The 20,715-nt window shown below is 39.8% G+C and overlaps 1 protein-coding gene across 1 annotated transcript; it reads left to right on the forward strand.

Moving 5' to 3' along the window:
* Window positions 1-5,142: 5,142 nt before the first annotated feature.
* On the forward strand, window positions 5,143-14,295 carry KIAA0408 (KIAA0408 ortholog). The gene is made up of 5 exons (XM_009816864.2): window positions 5,143-5,292; window positions 8,703-9,044; window positions 9,391-9,470; window positions 10,820-12,185; window positions 14,125-14,295. Exons 1-5 carry the CDS (start codon window positions 5,158-5,160, stop codon window positions 14,293-14,295), a joined length of 2,094 nt encoding a protein of 697 aa, XP_009815166.1. The 5' UTR covers window positions 5,143-5,157.
* Window positions 14,296-20,715: the final 6,420 nt, after the last annotated feature.

Genomic DNA, 20,715 nt, shown 5'->3' on the forward strand with positions numbered 1-20,715 from the left:
CCCTTACCCCATGCCGACACTTGCTATGGGTCCTCCCAGTGCTTTAAATCCAGGCTGAGGTGGTTTTGGACCGTCCTTGCTAGCCTTATGCCAGGGATGAGTTTCCCTGCGCAAGGGAGATTCTCCATCCAATTTCAAGCACTTTGCTGAGACGCAAAGTATCTTAACAGACTGGAGAACCTGATCCAGAAACCTTACGAAGTAGCGGGAATATTTGGGTATAACCCAGAGAAACCATTATGACCATTCCCAGCATGCAAGACAGTAAGATTACACAGTGCCCAGTAATTCTGCACTTGATAAGTGATAGCATATTTAGAATACAGAAAAAGATTTTAGGGAGGAGTGGTTTGCTTTTAGCTCTTTAAGATAGCTGTTACCCAAGAAAAATGCTGCTTTAAACAAACTCCTTTTACAAAGCAGTTTATGAGGATCAAGTTGCAAAGCTCAAAATGACCACGCTAAAAAATATAACCCTGAAAACTGGGTCTGGAAGGCAGCAAAGAATCTTCCTTTACAACATGTACGCTAATAAAAGAAACCTAAAATTGCCTATTGTCATAGCTTTAATATTAACACTGGCTGCTTTGGCAAGCTTTAAAGACTGGACTGCACTATAAAACCTAAAAAAGTCCTGGACTTGGAGTTGTTTACACAAAATATGAGGAGATATAAAGTTACAGAGCTGGGGGTTGGAAGAGATGGCTTTAAAACCATCCTCCGTGCACTGACGTCACGTGGAAGCCAGCTGCTGGGATGATGCTGAACGGAACTGTTTTTCAGTTTACAAAAGTTGCAGAGTTATTTAAAGAGAGTTGCAAATGCTGCCCTAGTTGAAAGGTTGTGTCTTGCTTAGCTTTCTTATTTCTTTTAAAGATCAAGATTCGCAGAACTGGATCCCAGCTAGCTATGCATTTCATTGCTTTCACTGCTGTTTAGAAATGGACTGAAAAACTTCTACAGGATTTCTTATTCCATGAAAGGTATGGTTACGGTTTATTTTAAATCAGTGGTTTTGAACAGTTAAGATTAAAAAAGAAAACAAATTACTAATGTGGCAAACAGTTACTTAAACATCTCTCTAATGTTATTTATATGTAATGTGATGTTCATGTGTATTACACATGGTCTTTATTCTTAGAGAAAGACTCTTCATTAGTTCAGTCAGTTTCTTCAGAGCAGGCACCAATGTATCGACAGAACAGGGATGACAGGTAGCATTGTGAGCACTCGAGTCTCTTTCCTTCTTTCTCTCTCTCTTTCTTTCTCTCTCTTCCTTCCTTCTTTCTTTCTTTCTTTCTTCCTTCCCTCCCTTCTTTCTTCCTTCCTTCCTTTTTTCCTCTTTCTTTCTTTCACTCTTTCTCTCTCTCATTTCTCTCTTTTTTCTTTCCCCTCTCTCTTTCACTCTCTCACTCAATTGTAGTTTCTTTTTATGTATAAAGTGCACAGTAATGTGACACATGGCACACTTTTATAATTGAACAAATACATACATTTACAATTGCCTTCGTTATCCAAAATACAGCACTTTGTTGGAAATTTTATTTAATTGTGATTTTTTTCTGTAAAATCAAGGGAAGATTTGTGTATCTGAATGGTTGTGCACATCCAATCTAATTAATAGCTGTTGAAAAATAACAACTCAGCTGATGTCACTGCAGATTATTTTCAGATGTTGATAGAGGTTGGTTGCAAGCTATTTTGCATTTTTAATATGTGGATAGAAAGGGCACAGGTAAGACAAGGGGAAATAATAACATTAACATTAAATAGTTGTTTAAAACATTTTTCTGCTTGAGAGGAGGAAGGGCTAAAGGAAAAGTTAAGGGAAAATGCAGCTGATGTAAACAAAATTGATTATTTGCTTGAATTTGATTGCTGTAATGAGCTTCTGACCTTGTCTAGGACATGCAGAAAGTGCCAATACTGCAAGAGCACAGATACTGTTCTGATCCACACAGCAAATTATAATGTGGCATTTTACATCCCTTTGGTTTGCTTAAGCCATGTGAAATACCTATGGGAACATCTTGGTGCACTATACAGATAGAGGGTATACTACCAGGACTACAAATTGGATTTTAATGCTAGTAGGGAAAAAACAAGCAAAAAACCAGCCCCCCCCCCCCCCCCCCCAAAAAAAAAAAAAAAACAACAAACCACCACCAAGGAAAAAAAAGGGGAAAGTCACAGAAATAGGAGTTAAAACACTGTGAGGAATTTATCCACTGTACAATAGCAGCAAAACTGTATGGTCATCCAGCTACTAACATCAATAAACATGAGTTTTCTTTTCAGAATTTATGTCAAGAGGAAACTGGAGAAGCATAAGAAGCAATACAAGCTTTTTGTGGCTCTTAGAGCTACAAGTGACTATCTGTAACTTCTGTAACTAACCTCTTCCATGACTTGATTTCATTTTGATGGTCTCCAAACTCTTTATAATCAGAGTCCTATATGAAACAACTTGGAAATTGTTATGATGAATGCAAACATGGCAATAGTAGTTCCCATCAGGGGCCTTTTCAATGCTATATGCATGCTTGAAAGGAGTACATTTTATATATCTATTCTTGTATGTGCAAAAAAAATATGCTATATAGTATTGACCTTCTTTCTAGTAATATGCTGCTGATTGAAGCATGGTCATTATTACTAATAGTGCGCTAGAAAATCACCATTTATACAAGATCATTTAGGCAGATTATGCCTGCCTGTCTTATTCATGACTTTACAGCATTCATACGGTTTTTCTATTTCTTTCTGACATGTATTTGAAGAATTCTAGTGGAGCAGAGAGTCGACTTTTCTTTATTTCTCAGAGATGTCTTGAAAGGTTATAAAGACATAAATGTTGTCCAAAAAAAAGAAAAAAGCAAATGACTAAAAGTTGCAACCTTTGAATTAGCAAAGTGAGAAAGTATTGAAATGGTTTTAAAGTTCATTAGCAATAGATATTTAGATTGCAACAGGTCTTAAGTGCAGTGGAATTTTTTTATAAGTTGTTTTTGGTCAACACTTACTGAAGTCTGGCACAAAGCTGAAACGTTTGCCTGGAGAAGTGCAGTTTCTTTAGCCTGGCTGCCTTCCCTAAGCAGCTCTTAGTTTCAGGTAGTTTTATGTTTTTGTAAAGCTGCCCTGTATGTTTTTAGGCAGGTGGAAGAATAAGGGTCTTAAATCTGTTTGTAGATAGTTGAGGGCCATTTCAGAGCTCCAAGGCAGGTGTGAGTCAGAGTTTGAAAGAGTAAACTCCAATACCACATTACATGGTGACATGGTTACACCGTTGTGAAATGGGCTGACAGAGATGATGGAAGAACAGTCAGCTTGTTCTCCAAGTCCACTGTCCAGAATTGCTTGGGGTAAACAGTTTTCCAACCCCTGAGTTAGGATTGGGCCCATGATGGCTGTCACTTGAGAGATCCTGTAGCAGGACTTCTTATGACCCAAAGACCTGAGTAACCCACTGGGCTTCAGCTGAGCTCTTCTGCTTACTTGTTCATGAAAGAAGCTGACTCCAAGTTTGGCATCAGCTTCCCAGTCAGCTGAAACAGCTGAAATAATGCGGACACTCGTAAGCAGTGATTACACAGTAGCCACAGCTGGATCAACAAGACTTGTCCAATAAAATACAGGATGGGGAAGAACTTTGCGTGAAGCTCAAGAATGAATTTTCACTATATCAAAGAAGATGTGGGCGATAAAATGGGCAGTTCCTGTGAGTTGACAAATCACTGACCATCAGTCAGGGAAATGAACAAATTCCAGGAAGGTAAACTGGGCTTACCCCTAGCTAACTCTCTGATAATTCATTTACCTGCCCATACACTGGTTTCTGGCAGGACACCAAAGCAATGCAGAGGCATTTTGTGACTAGAACTAGATTCCATGTCCACCTAAGTAACGCAACAGCTGGTTTTGAGACCCGAAGTTAACAAACTCAAGTATGAATGTGTGTGTACCAGCCATTATACCACAGGAGCCATTGTAACTGGATGAATGGGTGTTATTTCGGCCTTTCTGGCATATTAGATGTGCTGATGGTAGTGGAGTTTCTATTGTAAAGCCTAAGAAAGCAAGAGGAACACCGGGCCCATAAAATCTGTAACTGTTTTGCTCCAAAGTCAGATGAGCAGATCCCAAATATTTCCCTTAAAATATACATATTTAGTGGTTCAATTAATAATTTTTCATTCACAGATACTAAGATACTAAAGACTTCTGAAGGGGAAGGAAAAAATGAAGCACAAATCAGTTAAATATTCTGAGCAAGAATTAGTTAAATATTCTGAGCAAGGTTTTGAACTACATATGAGTTAGTGTGATTTAAGAATAGTTTCTAGTTTTCCCTATGCTGGTCCTGGAACTAACATTTATAGATTTAGATTTGTAAATTCAAAATAAACTCTTTATAGTGACCTATAGTCCTTTATATAGTAGAATGATGCTTCCTACTGTATATTTATGTTCGTTACCTGTTATTAACTTTCATGTCCTGTTCTCCTTCATGTATTCTAAAGCATTCATACAGCCATGAGAATTTTCTGCATGTATCAAGTTTATAGTCTTCAATTGCCAAAAGAATGTCACAGTCTTTGTTGTGCTACATGCACGTGTGGAAGGAGTGCATGAGCAAACATGATGCCTTTACACTTGCAGTTGTCTTTTGAACAAACGTAAAAATAGCTTTCACCCTCAAGGGCAGACATTGCAGGATCCCAAGGTTCTGAAGTGCCATTCAGTATCATGCAGACTCGAATTCATTGAAAGCAGGTTTATAGTGAAGAGTAATGGCAAAGATGCAAAGTGGCCACGGTACAGAGCCTGCTGTGGCAGACATTCCTGAATTCTACGATGCTGGATGTGTGTCCCTCCTCCCCTTTCCAGATTGCGCTTCTCTGCCCTTGGGTTTGTGTCCTATACTGCTTAGTTCGTCCATAGTCCAGTCACACTCCAGATATATATCATGCAATCGTGTGATGCTGTTTCCTGCAAGCACATTTCAGTTAATTATTTTGGGGGTTTGCTTGGTTGTTTTTTTCCCTGAAAGCTAGAATCAAACACAAGTAAGACTTATTCTGATAAACTTCCAGGAAACATTCAGGGAAGAAAGAAAAAAAGCAGAGCTATCTTCTTGCTGTTACACAGACTGTAACCATGGACCTGCGTAAACAACTGGAGAATACTGAGAGGAACTGGAATAAAGAGAAGATGGAATTGTTGGAGAGATTTGACAATGAAAGGAAAGAATGGGAATGTCAATGGAAGGTCATGCAGAAGAAAATAGAAGAGGTACTTTTAAACAAAACTCTGAACACTAATGTTTTCACTTGCAGTGAAGTGACTAAGGGTCACTTCAGTGTATTTTTTTTCTGAATTATATCCTGTTTCTTATCTGTCACTGGAAGTTTCTAATAGCTGATGGTAGGATGCAAAGCCTGGGGTTAAGCAGTATTTGCAATTGCTCATTTAATAGTCATGAATGCAAAGCAGGAGGTTAAATGTCACTTTGCGTGAAGTTTGCTGTGATATTGTTGCCCGTATATACCGCTGCCAGTTCTGCTGGGCATGAGCCACACTGCTTATATTATACGTGCTTTTTTCAAGTACATGCTGAACAACTGTATATATGGGGTTTAGGAAAAAGCATATTTAGTAACAAAAAATCTAGGTATCATAATTCTCCAGCAAAAAGGAATTTGATGGCACAGGTGTGCTGGGTAATATTAAAAAGAACGTCATACATCAAATGCTGCATGATGTAGAATCATTCTGGCTAGAACCTGCTCCATTTATGGACAGCTTTTAGTAGAGAAAACAGCTACAGTAAATAGCATGAAAGTCCTGACACCGCTTGTGTTTACACATACTAAGAAACACTCACTCCCTGTCATTTCTAATGCATCTCCTTCCAGAAATAGTGAAGGTAATTATTTATTGTTCTTTTATCCTCAAATTGTCCCTGCAGCAGAACCCTCTGGCACTCTGTAATGCATAAATTGAATCTGCCTTGGCAACATATAGAAGCAAGTTTGTTCACCACTGAGGTTTCCACTTTTTTCATTCTAATATACACATGGAGTAGCTTTGCTTGCTCTCTGCCAATGCCGTCCTGTGGCTGAGCAACACAGGAATGTATGGCAGAGATTGCTCACATGAAAGTATGAGAAGGAAAATGATCAGAGCCAAATGAATTGCAGCCATACACTGCCTGTTAAACCAGCTTGCAGCATAACTCCATAATGTCAGCTCTTTTATATTTCACCTGCAGTTCTTGCAGACTTTGGTATGATAGTCTTTTCCACATTTTGTCTTTTGTGTTAGGACATTTCTGTGCAGTCTTACCTAATTTCACTGCCAAGGTGAGAGTGCTTCAAAAGTTAGTAATGTGATCTGTGTGTGTAGTTGGATTTCAGGTTTTTTAGGTATATGAGCTGTTTTGGAATGACAGTAATGTATTGTGAAAAGGACTGTCGTGGTTTAACCCCAGCCGGCAACTAAGCACCACACAGCCGCTCACTCACTCCCCCCAGGTGGGGTGGGGGAGAGAACCAGAAGAGTAAAAGTGAGAAAACTCGTGGGCTGAGATAAAAACAGTTTAATAGGTAGAGCAAAAGAACACTGCGCGGAGAAGCAAAGCGAAAGAAGGAATTAATTCACCACTTCCCATCGGCAGGCAGGTGTTCAGCTATCTGCAGGGAAGCAGGGCTCTATCACGCGTAGCGGTTGCTCGGGAAGACAAACGCCATTACTCCGAATATCCCCACCTTCCTTCTTCCTCCCCCGGCTTTATATACTGAGCATGATGTCATATGGTATGGAATATCCCTTTGGTCAGTTGGGGTCAGCTGTCCCGGCTGTGTTCCCTCCCAACTTCCCGTGCACCCCCAGCCCACTCGCTGGTGGGGTGGGGTGAGGAGCAGAAAAGGCCTTGGTGCTGTGTGAGCCCTGCTCAGCAGTAACTAAAACATTCCTGCTTTATCAACATTGTTTCCAGCCCAAATCCAAAACACAGCCCCATACAATCCAAAACACAGCCCCATACTAGCTGCTATGAAGAAAGTTAACCCCATCCCAGCCAAAACCAGCACAAAAGGTATTCTGGCTATTAGTAGTCCTGACAATGGCAGCGAAGACCATGTTTTTTCCATGTTCTTTATTAGCATATCGGTTAGGAAAGCATGACAGAGACAGAAAAAGAGGTAAAGAATGGAATGAGGCTGAGGAGAAGATAACGAGGCAAATCGCTGGGTACTGCAGGACCAGACAAAACTGCAGATGATACCACAAGGTTATCAGTATCCTAAGGTCCCCTCTTAGGCTGTGTCTATAGCTGCCCTTGATTTCAGTTACCTGGCATTTCTTCGCCAAAAGCCACATGGCTGGAGAAAAGGGGAGATACCTTTTAAATTACATCATCTCTAGAGGGATTTCCTCAATAAAACTTGCGCTACCTTATCAGCTTGTATTTTTATTTGGTAGTTTTCTCTAACTCACCAAAACCTAACTTAATTCCTGGATTCCTCCAGGAAGACTTATGTGGTTTAGGAGATGATATCATTGAGTTATGAGGTGGTATCCTTCCTTCTTACTGCTATGCTGAGTCCATATGAGGCCCTCATTTCTTGGACATTACGAAGTTCAGCCCTCAGGTTCCATCAATAGCTGGGCTTTGGGAGTGAAATCTGAAAGTCCAGGATGAGATCAAGTGTCAAGTCTGAATGTGAGAATACTTCTAATCCACAGCACTACCCATGAAATGGCCACATGTTCTTCATGTTGTTATTCTTTTTCACTGTCCTTCCAAAAGCTGTTGTGATGGCCTTGTGTACTGCAAGAGAGCAGGCAGATGGCTGTTCAGAGGTGCCTGCTCTGTGCTTTCTTCATAAAAGCAAGTTAAGAATGAATGTTTATAAAGAGCCGTGGGATTCTTGGCACTGGAAATGATACTGTAAGCAGAAGAGGTTTTTATGATGTTGCTATTTTTTCTAATATATAATTTATCACAGTTCCCTAACTTGAATGTGCTGGATGACAGGAATTAACACCTTTTCATTTACTAATGAAGCCACTGGATCTCAGCAGATAGCATGAGAGAAGATAAGAGAGTGACAGCACATTGCCAAATAATACCATTCTGCAGTACTGATTTGTCACTCCAGTCATAGGGAAGAATTCCACTTGCCTGAGAACCAGAGGAGTCTGGTGCAGTCTCTAGTGCAGATGGTGCGCTATGTGATGAGAATTCACTTCCCCTCCTTAAACTAATATACTTTAACAGGCTGTAACATAGCCAGAGTAGTCTTCCTCCCTCACATTCCCTCACATTCCCTCACATTCCCCATCCATCAGATCAGGGTTGTCCACTACATAGTATGCTGATATTACTTGAAAGACAACGATACAGCTTCTGGCTTAAGGCAGGGCCATTGACCTCGTGAGATCTCTTCCAATCCCATCCTACGGGTGCAAGCCATACATTAAAACCATGGCAAAGAGTTTGTGATTGTAACAGCCCTTTCCTCAACCTGTGACAATAACCGTCTGTGAACTATCACACTTTTCTACTAACACATGTATAAAATCTTTCTACTTGGTGCTACTGAGTGAAGCATCGTTCAAAACAGAAGATGAATATGTTCTTTTACCATAAAGTTCATCACAGTACCATGATTTAATAGAAGGTTCTATTGTTTTTTCAGCTTTACCAGGAGGTAAAACTTAGAAGGGAGAGCAATATGAACGTCCATGATAATAAGGCTATTCAGAGCAAGATGCTGCAGCTGTCCATGCATTCCCCTACTTTGGAAGAGACTGACACAGCGGAGCTGAACTATCAACACAATGTGGCAAATGACAGGATGGAAAAAGGGAGTTTGCCCAGTAAAACAGGACACGAATGTAAAGAAACCAGATCCAAGAGCAGAAACAATACTCTGTTAATGGACAATCTGGCCTTTGAGAACCGTGAGGAACCTGAAGACAGCCTCAGCATCAAAACTTCCAAGAAAAATGCCAAGAATTATATTGGTGATCTCAATGTAGTAAGTAAAGTATGAGCAAGTTTCAGTTACAAGGGTGAGGAAAATACTGAGGGCTTTGGCCTGCCAGGTTAACCTGAAGAACTGATCTCCCTGATTTTAGCATTCCAGCCAGGCACTGTCTCTATTTCCTCCTTGGTTTGCTACTGATGAGTGTCTTCTCACTGTTTAAATGTGTTAACAGCATGCTCTTTACCTCCATTCATAACCTGGGGGCATTTTTATATCTTTCCTTGTGCTACTTTCCTCTGCTGTGAGTCTTAAATGCAAATCACCACAAGCTTCAAAATAATTCTGGGGATACCATTTAAAAGGCTTATATTAAAGGACTGTTTTTATATTTATAAAGGCTCTTAAAGAACTTGCCAGAGTCAGTGAAGAATTATGCAGCTATCAAGAGGAAATTCGAAAGAAGTCCAACCACAGAAGGTAAAAACATATTTGGACTCTTTATATTAGAGGAAGAAAATGAATAATGAGGCTGTGCTCCTGTTCACTTTGAAGGGGTGTTTGCTATTGAATTTGTTAGGAGTTGGGCAGTTCCTATCCTCCCAGTGTTTCAGTGCTCAGCATAAAACATTCAAATGAAATATACTGAAATATGATACAAGGGCATGTTTTACTAGCAAAATGGAGTTTATCTATAGAACCTACAAAATAAAATTAGTATTTATATGAGATGAAATTGTACCTGTTTCTAATGGCTATATAGAGGATTGGAAAAGTGAACAGATATTTCTGTCTGCCCTGGTCCCATTTCCATTTGGTTCTACACAACACTGTATGGGTTTGTTGGGCTGGGAGGTTTCTTACATTAAGTGCAGATCTAGTCTTAAGTGTGGGGGATGTTTCAGTGACTGACAATCCAAGAGTGCAAAGAAGGCAAGAGGAGGAAGAATAACCATACGTCTCTACTAATGGAAAGATGGTAAACCAGACCCTGAAATGTATGGCAAATTCTGCCACCTGTTAAAAATTCCATGTTCATGGTCTCCTTTAGCAAGCTAAACACCAGCCTTCCTCTCAAGTTGTGCAGAAATTCTCAGAAGGTAAGACTGAACCCGTGGTGTGACAGGGTGCACACCATGAAAGAGACTGAGAAAGGCTATGTTTCAGCTATGCTGAGACCCCATAGAAGTCTGCATCATGGCAAGCTCTTCTCAGATGCTCCCAAAGAGCAGAGGGACTTTTTACACTCCCCCATGCAATCAGTTAGCTGTCTGTCAGTAATTTATTATTGTAGCTGGGTTAGTATCTTTAAAGGTTTGTATCTTTAAAGCAAATATATTCATAGCTGATGCGTAGTTTCTAAATCCTGGCTGAGAAAGGTGATTTTTGAACAGGTCTCAAAAGACACATTTGTACGATCATGTGTAATGTTAGAAAACCTACACAAGGGATGCATTATGATGTCCTAAAGCTTTCTTCATTCAGTTCATAGTCAGGTAGACTCTCACCAGAGTCATGAGAACTCACAAGATCCCACTGTCCTTGCTGTAGGATAGGTAAGAAAACAAGCAATCATCTACAAAAATTCAGAAAAATAATTTTAGTGTCAAAGGAAAGGAGTACAAGATTGCCTTTGTTGAGCTTTCTTCAAATTCTTCATGTGTGTTCCAAATATGCTGGGTGTATCAGCTGCAGCAAAACTGCTCCCAAATCTTTTTAAGCAGCCAGTGTTAAAACATCTGCTCACGGGGAGAATGAATCCATGCTGAGGTCCCCTGGGGGAATACCCTTATTGCTCATCCCTAAAACACCTCTCCTTTTATTTCCAGAATGAAGTCACTTCCTTTCCTGGGGGAATTTGAGGAAACCCAAAACACAGTTATTCTGCCTGAGATGAACCACGTGTCCAGCAATGAATCACAGACTTCAGAAACAGAGGAACATAATAATAGGAAGAATCTGATGAGCTACACTAGGGCTTTAAAGGACATGTCTTATGGTGGTCTTGCTGATGATAGAGGAACAGACTTCAGACCTTGGCAAAAGAAGGAAGCTCCACCAGTTCCTCCACGGAGCACTTCTCGGCACCTGACAAACTCACTTTCTGCAGTTGTACAGCTTTCTGAAGCACCAGTAAGAGATCCAGGCATCAAAAGCAATTGCAAGGCTCAGGACTGTAGGAGTGGAAGGAAACTGATGAATCCTTCACCTATAAACCAGAATGAAACTGCAGCAGCCTGTGCAAATGAAGGGCAGACTGTGAAAGGTCCTGTGATGGTAACTGCTGCAATACCAGTAACCAAAAATGAGTGCAATGTACCAACAAGTTTCTGCCACAACACATGGGCATATGATGTGGGCAAACTTGGAAAAGACAATAAAAGTGAACCTTCCCCACTGTCAGCCCAAAAGAGTTGTTCAGATGGAAATATGGTCCAAACCAACAAGGTGCACCTGAAACAAAATCCCAAGTCTCACAGCAGCCTTTATTACAGTAATGACTTTTATGCCCCTGCTACCCTGCACAATGATCTTTTGGAAGATGCTAGGTATACTTTGGGGAGGACCCAAAGAAATGAAACTTTAGCAGCAAAAATCGATGAGTTTAACCGGACTGTATTTCACACAGATAAACATAACAATGCTTTGCAAGGAAACCAGGTGCCTCAAACAGCATCAGAAGATCACAAACCCTGCAGTCCACTGTGTGACTCTGCTATTAGCCAGACAGAAACTGTAAATACATCTTGTGTTTCAAATCCCAAATTCTCTGCAGCAAAGGAGCAAGAAACTAGCAACCCCAGCAAAGCTATCAGAATGGCAGGGCAACAAAAGCAAATAAATGGGCTTCCAAATACTAGTGGTTATAGGCACATGCTTCATGAGCATGACTGGAGACCAAGTAATTTATCCGGTCGCCCGCGTTCAGCTGACTCAAGGTCGAACTATGGTGTTGTTGAAAAGCTTTTGAAAAACTATGAAAAATCAACAGTGACTTCTCCATGTAATGCGAAATGCTGCAAAGATAAGTGGACATGGGCAAATTCTGAATTCAGCGATGGGGGTTGTGAGACATTGAGTCAGTATTTAGAAATGCTCCAGATTGAGCAAGGAAAGCAAGAATTTCCGAGGAATTCAGCCAGGCATATTGGGCAGCAACTCAAGCAAGGAAAAGAGAGACAGAAGTTACCAGAGGTAAGGTTCATAAGAATGGCAAGAACAAAATAACTCAGTTTCATACCAAGCTTCAGATTCTAAAATGAGGCAGGCTAACACAGTATTGTAAATACTTATGTAAAAATAGACACCTCAGGCAAAGATCTGGATCAATCAGGCATATTTCCTCTGAAGATAAAGGAGTTGTGGAAAGGCAGAAGCATGTAAGTAAGAATGACCAGTGAAGATGTGTGCCAGATTCTGATCTCAGCTGCTGTTGTGTAAAGCTAGATTTTAACTGCAGTGCAGTTATTCAAGGACTGAACTAGTGAGAACTGCAATCAGGTTTTAACTCCCTCCCTTCTTCCTTCAGCTGACAAGTTATTTCATAAGCCTTCCCAAAAGGCTTAAGCACACTTGGCCATGTCAAAATCCTAGAGGGCTGAGACAGCATTCTTCAGCATCCAGGGTGCTGCTTAGTTCAGGATTTCCTTGGAACTGCCTATGAAAAGGGGTATTGTAGCTCCATAAAGTTTCCAGTAATAAAGTGGCCTCCTCTTAGTCACATCTCAGTTCCAGGCTTCTTCTATATATTCAAGCATAGGCTCACAGAAACAGAAGAGTATGGCATGACTAATTAGTTTATGTTTGGCTGAATTTTATTTGCAGAAGTTTAGAAATATTGTCTTTGCCAACATTCTTTTTTAATGAAAAGAGAAACAGATGATTTTGAAAATACACTGTAAGTTGCAGGTTCTGTACAAGACCACAAAGAAAGAAAAATCATTTTTCCTGAAGAGCTCCTTGGACAATGAAGACAAAGAGATATACTCCTTAGTGTCTCAGAAAAGAGCAGGCAAATGTGTTCAGAGCTGAGAAACTTAAATGGGTTCAGACTGTCAGCTGGTATGCTTTAAACTGTCACAAATTCACAGACTTCAGTGGAGCTATGTGGACTTAAACAGCTGAGAATCTGACCGTGCAGATTTTCTTCTGCATGTCTTTCTGGCAGCCTTGCAGTGATGCAACATCTTGCTTAGCAGACACATCTTTACTACAGCACAGAAAGAAAAACCATGAAGCTTCTGATTTCTTGTTCATTCAGTGAACTTTTGATAGGAAAACAAATTTTCATCAATGAATATGTAGGGAAGAAATAATGACTAGATAATGACTGAGTTTACTGACTTGATGTAAGCCCAGAATAACTTTACTAAGCCAATTGGATTTTTTTTTCTCCATAGACTCACACTTCATGTTGTCATTTCTATCTGTACAAACTAAGTGTAGAATATTGCCTGATTAGGGGGTACCATTTTAGGTCCAGCAGCATTCATGTCACAAAGATGTAGATAACCACATAGGGCATAAGGCATTTGGTTTATTTTCATATTTCCAATTTACATCACTGTAGCTACGATCAAAATCTGTTGGTTTTCCTGTGTATATAAGGCTCTGCATGTAGACATGACACTGCATTAATACATAACCATTCTGAATTAGTTGCCAAGTGTAAACAGGTTCACATTGCACTGATGGAAACAGAGTTCGTTCTTCTTAGCAAGATGTGAATGTTGAAATAGGATCTATCAAAAAATACCTGAAAAGTATGTAGATCGTAGTTCAGTAATGTAAGATGGTATTCTGAGTTCTACGTTTAGAACAGTATACAGTGTTCATTGACAAAAAAACTTCCAAAAATGAAAGAAATGAGAAGTGAACATCAGTTTTGGCTTGCATTAACATTTTATACCTTTCCTTGTGTCTGACACTTGTCTCAACATATTTTAAACCGCAACCGATGTGAGAATCCCTATACATAGAAATAGCTGTTCTTTTGCATTCTGCGCATTACTGTGCTCCTTTTAATAGCTTCAGACCACCTGTTCTGAGGTCACCCCAAATGTCTTTCTGCATTCCCCCTGCATTCCACAAAAGCTGTAACTTGTTAAAGCAAGGAATTGTCTTTGTGTTCTAGATATCAGTGCCAGCTAAATGTTCAAGTGGGAAGGGTTTCTCCCGGCCTGCTCGGCCAGCAAATCGACGCTTACCTTCCAGATGGGCATCCAGATCACCATCAGCACCGCCTGCTGTGAGAACGGCGTATAACTGCTCTGTCTCCTTTCGGTCAGAGACCTCAGTAGTCTGAACCCAGAGCTGAGTTGGATGGTGTTGTGAAAGCTCTACGCCTCATTATAACTGTGTTCGGTATGTGTTATAGCAACCAGTTCTACACTGTTGTATCTTGTCCAAGAGTGACCCCCACCACATGCTGGACAAAGCATTTTGAATCTTAGGTCATCATCACCATGGTCTTCAGTGTTTTTATTGAGATGAAATAACTATACCCCTGGTTTTCTCTGTTCTTTTTGGTAGTAGCTTACAAGGAATTTCTTTTGAATGGCATCTTCCTTAATTTGCCAATCAATTTTGATTTGAAACAATGTATAGTGCTGTATATTCTGACTCTTCTGCAAACAGCAGAACGTAAAGCTGTATGCATGATCATGTGTTCGTAGGTGCATGTGTTGGACTAGGAAGTATACAGGTCTGTATTTAGAAGAGACAAACTGTGCTAGTGTTGACATTGAAATTACAACCTATATGTCTACATATATATATACTTTGTGTTTATTTTAAAAAGTTCGAAATATACAGTCCTGATGACATTTATATTTTGTATATCTTTTACATAGGTTCACAGGTGTAGTATTTAATGTACAAAAACTAAATATGCATTTTTGTGACTGATTGCAGCGATAATGCCTTGCACAATATGTATCTGAAGCAGACTAGCTTGACTGATTCATCAGCCATGCTTCATGGCATCCTCGTTGGGTTTCCTAACCCTTATGATGCTAGGTCAATATACCCAAACATATTTTTTTGAATTAAAATATTAAATTATTTGTAATGCATTAGCCTTTTTCAGCACCAGAGACATTCCTGAAATGTTCCAATCCCTTTAAAAAGCTTAAATGTGCCATTATATATATAGCATACTGTAAACACTTTGGTAGTTTCAACTAGTGTAAGTAACATACAATTTATGAAGGGAAGAGAAGGGTTGTATATAGTCAATTCCATAAAACTTATTTTTCCTTCTAGCATTATACTTTGAGGTTTGGCAAAGTTAGGTAACAATGGACTTGTTTACTTTCACTCAAGACAGGAGAACAAGGGCTGTTGTTCCCAGTGCTGCAGCCACACTCCTTTTTTACTCTTCTCCTAGACTAGAGTGCTTGAGGCACTTGCTAATTTACTGCTCCCAGACTGACTCGTGGCAGTCAGTTATGACGTTTACTTGCACTCAGGCAACAAGCTGCATCTAGTACAGAAATATTGCATCGAGGTATGACCACAATGGTGCCCGAAATCCTAGACACATGGCATTGGAAGCATGTTTTTGCCATCACTTGACTTGGTATTATGGGCCATCTGAATGATGTGCAGAGCCTGGCTTGTTCCTTCCCACAGCGTGAAAGAAACATGGATGCTACCCGGACTCTTGCTGAACTTTCAGAAAGACAGTATCCTTCATCCTGGAATTTTTGCACCCTTCTCTAGGCTGTTGCTGGATGCATAGTGCAGTAATGATGATAAATGTTACCTTTAAACAGCACATGTAGGTTAAAAGGAGTAAAGAAGCACTTCTTCAACATAAGCCTGATCTTGTCTTGCAACTTTTCTTCTTCTCTTGGAGAAACATAGTGTGTTCAAAGGAATTTCAAAAATCATGCCAGGATCCATTAATGTGCACTTCTTATGTGAATGTAAAAAGGATTTCAGAGAGAGTGTAGGCTTTTTTCCTAGTGATTTGTATATGTGGCAATATAGGGAAAATTAATTGTTCTTAATTTGATAGTGATTTATTATCCTACTCCAGTCATGTTGAGAATCCATGCCTTTTTCCTTACTTTTAGGGCCTTATTCTTCTTTCCTCTGCACAGCTTTGGTTTTGCAGAGAGAGAAAGCAGGAGGCCCTGTGTTCTGAGCAATATAGCTTGTATGGTAATATCAGTTCAGCCATGCCAGTGTTGGAGCGAGCAGGCATTAGAGCCATAAATCTCACCTTATCATGCCATTGTGGCTGCCTGCATGGCAAAAACACGCTCAGAGTGATTTGCCCAACCTAGACTTCTGGTCCTTTCTAGTTGTGAGTGGTGGGAAAATCCCACAACAATATATGAAGGCTTCAAACAGATCAACAATTCATCAAAATTTACTCAGAGATCATTGCAAAGTTATTACTGGAAAAGATACAAGGACAGAAAATCTGGAAGAAAATTTATACAGTTTGGATAGAGACAAAAATCTGTGTGCTTGAGTGAAAAATTAAGAGTACTATAAATTTGCTTGTTTGCCCTAATTTAAAGATTGCACTCCATTAAACTCCTTAGAACTAGAAAAATTAGAGATGATTCATAGTGAATTTGGAACATGGCTTAAGATTCTAGCTAACTGTGGAAATTAGCAAACCAAAATTCCTTGCAAGTTGACCTTTTAAATACATAAGTAGCTGAGCAGCTTTAAATGCCTAAGGCTGAGGAAAGGGTAATATGAGAGAAAGGTAAAAAAATATGGTTCTTAATTTCAGTCAGTGTTGATTGCAATAAAACTTCTTTAAAATACCTTCATGGTAAAGCTAAGCAGTTTTGTTCTGAAAAATGGTGGTGCACTTTTTGTTTGAAGTATGTAACTATGAAAGCATTTCCCTTGATTAGTCCGTGAAGGTGTTTCTTTAGTTCCCTTCAGTTTCTTTGATCACCTTTGACATATATCACATTGTTGAATAACAGAGAAAGGAACAAATATCTACAACATTCCCTGATGTATGTAAGTTTAATGAACAGAAGGTTTTTGAAATAAACGAATAGGTCAAGGACAAGCCCATTTTGTCAAGATTTTCTGTGTACGTCTAATTACAGACATTGGTTCTGATGCCCAAAAGTATCAAAACTGGTGGTTTTGGTCTGCAGGTGGCTAGTTGGACATACCAATTTTAGAAAATTGCCTCTAACACCGTTTAAATATTCTTTTCAAGTGCACCCATTACAGGGCCAGTGCACTGTGGTGAATTTTTTAGTTCCCAGAACTGTGGTTACTGAACCATAGTAATGGCTTTATTGCCCTTATTTGCTATAGGGGGAAGAGCTCTGCTGGACTTTCAGGTTCCCCCATGTTATCTCTGACAAGGAAATATAGTTACCTTGGAAGCTCTGAAGCAAGAGACTCTCAACACACACACACACACATATACATGCACACATTCATGCAAGAACCACTAATGATCTAAGTATAACTCGACCTCTCTATTAATCCTAGTGTCACCTATAGAAGCAGTGAGTTTTGTAAGCCTGTTTTTAAAATAGGTTTTTAATATTATTCCTCCATATGCTGTCTAAAGTCTTAATGCAGATATATGTTCTTCTTACTTGTGCTCTGAACAAGTCTAAGACTCTTTTTATTGCATGTTTATGGGCTTTAGTACTGAAATAAATGCAAAACTCCCTGCACACACAGAGTCAGCTGCCCACTGAAATGGGGATGTCACTAGGAATCAGCTGGCTGGTACTTAGTTGACAGAAAACATCATTCTCCCTCACATTAGGAGATGGAGCCATAATCTTTCCCTGAGACCCTTTTAAGGAGGAGCGTGGCAGGGTAGAAACACATAGAGAAGAGTCAGTTAGACCTTATTTACAAATGCAGCATAGCAGGCTACCTGAAGGCTAGAAAACTGGCCTGACTCAGAGCCTCTGCTAGAGGCAGAAGGAGTAGAGGGAAAAAATTTCCTTTAAAACCTCTGGATATCATTCCTCAAACTCAGAGTACATTTCCACTAAATGTTTTGTCTTTCCAGTGTTAGTGATAGACTTCTTATGTATCTTTAAAATATTGCTGAAGGGGTGAACTTTGCTTGTTCTCCAGCAATAACACAATTATCTTTCACTATTACACATACTGTAAGGGAGTTAGCTGTTATATATAGCAAAGAATTGGCAATCAGTGTAATATAATTTTCCAGAGCATTCAGAGCACCCATTTATTTCTCCAGTTGTCTATTTAAAAAACTGTTTCTGTAAACAGGGATTTTGTATCCAAATGGTTTCAACAGCATTTTAGCGAAGATCTACAGCAACCCAGCAGGCAGGCCATTTCCCTTAGTTTTGTTATTTCTGGACCAAGCCTAAATTTCCTAGCATGCAAGAACTTATGCAATTCTCACAGTGCTGCTATGCAAAGAATTTCTTCATCTTTGAGATCTGTAATACACAAGTCTAGCCATTATACTGCTGATATTCTCTACTGGACTAATATGTAGTGGTGTCTTTGATTGTGTACATGCTCTTTAAACTGAAAGGCAGAATGCATTTGCTCTAAATGCACTAAATCAAAGCACCTCGTTGCCTCTGGCCTTTCCACCCCTCCTCGATTCCCAGTGGATGTATATTTTTATGTGGTTTATTGCCATTGGTCTATATGTATATGCCATACCATAGGACTTTCTATCTGTACCAGTCAAAATATTCTTTGGACAGCCTATTCTAAAAGGTGCTGATATTACTATTGCCATTCACAAATATATTAGATCTTGATCTATTGTTTTGCGTCACTGAAAATGCACTTTCTTCATCAGCTCTTAGTGGCATACATTATACAAAACTTGTGCTCTTGTTTTTTGAAATGGCAATTAATCTGCTTTTGAGGTTTGCTTCTACCCCTCTCCCTTGCACCTTTTCTGTTTTGCATACTATTTGCATCAGCAGAGACATGTTTCTGATGTGTACAGTTGATCCAGTTGCTGTGTGGCTATAGGAGCTCATACCTAAGGGTGCCTTGCTAACTATATTACTCTAAAAAGAATTGTATCAGAATTTCCATGGGGTAAGAGAGATCGAACCCTCAATATGATCAAACTGAAAGTGTGCAAATAAAGATCAGAAAGAAAACAGAAGAATCAAAGAGGTGGCTGCAACACTTGTAGTAAATGTTGTGGCTAGTTCTTTGCTTCTAATGGAAGATTCCTCTCTGCTGCCTACTTCATACCACTTGAAACTTCCCGTAATGTACTGTCTTTTTTCAATCAGCTTCTTTGTATGTATGCTTTTCCTGCTCTGTGAGCCCATAATAGCAAGAGGTACTGAAAGGCTGATGCTAGTAGTGTCAGATTAACACCAGTCCTTCCTCTTCCCGTATTCAATGGTATGGTGGTTATTGAAGAATTCTTGTTTCAGTTGTTTATCCTTTCTGTGGCAGCAGTCAGTTTTACCAGGAGGTGCACGATGGTGCTCACAGCATGAACAGTATGGAATGCACAACATATTGTGTCTTCACCCACGCTAGATTCCCAGCACTCCACAAGGGCACACTCTGTCACGCTGCTGAAATGGGGAGATTTCTGGAAGATAAATGTGAACCAACCTTGTACTTGAGTACAACAAGAGGCAGACTGTACCTCAACTCCACTGGTCGTGCCAGGCAGCGTGACTAGAGTACAAGCAACTTCAGTCCTCAGTACAGGATGTTTTTTATCACACTGGGACAAAAATACAATCTTACAGGCTTTTCTGGAGGGATGGATGGTTTTTACCACACTGTGACAAAATTACAGTCTTATGCTCTTTCGCAGAGGGATGCCCTTCTCTAGGGACAGTTGGGGAACAAAGAAGTAGAACCTGCCCTAGGATGGGGAATCTCCTGAATTTGGATCAGATCCATTTCATGTAGTGTTATGTCCCATACTACTTTTGAGAGAAAAGAAAAAAGAAGAAAAAAAAAAAGTGAGTGCAATATACCAATTACTGTTTATTCTTACAGTTTTCCTAGTACCTATCCAGGGGCTGCTAGCTTATGCCTTTTCTCTAGTAACTGCAGTCTACGATGTATCGTTTAAGGGTCCAGAGTTTGATTCTTCCTAGTTGTGCATGTTTCTGTGTGTATGTCCAAGATTCACTGAAAAATGACACTGTAGGGGAGAGTCCATACATCTTACACTTCTAAATCAGATTATCTAAGGTGTGAGCCCAAAATATACTGCTGTATTGCATGAGATAATGTTTCCCTTTACTACGGAGTAGATGTGATCCCAATACGAATTAGAGGGAAGAGAGCAGGCACTGCACAGATATGTCTAAGGCATGTAATACAGGTAAGCAAGCTGTACTGGCTGATATTAATGGATGAGCTAAAATCCCTTGACTAGTCAACCCAGTAATGCCAGAGGTCATTTAATATTTGGTCTCGGTGCACAGACTTCTACTAACTTGCTAACTTGTCACAGGGATCTTAATGCTAAGGAGTCTGGTTTTGATTGCCCCTCCAACTGGAAGTAAATAACTGCCTGTGGCAGATGTGCCTGCATAGTCTTTTGCCAGTGCTCCTCAAACTTCCCTAAAGTAGTTTACTGCACCTACAACAATTTCTGGCATTACCAAATCATATTCACAGTAGAAAGGGACTTTCATTAAAGAAAATTGCACTCATATGTGAACTCTGCAAACATGACACTGCCATCTGGCATGGTGAAACAGAAAATCATACTGAGTTGTACTTCTACATCACGAGA

Source organism: Gavia stellata, chromosome 2, assembly GCF_030936135.1.
Source record: "Gavia stellata isolate bGavSte3 chromosome 2, bGavSte3.hap2, whole genome shotgun sequence".
NCBI lineage: Eukaryota > Metazoa > Chordata > Aves > Gaviiformes > Gaviidae > Gavia > Gavia stellata.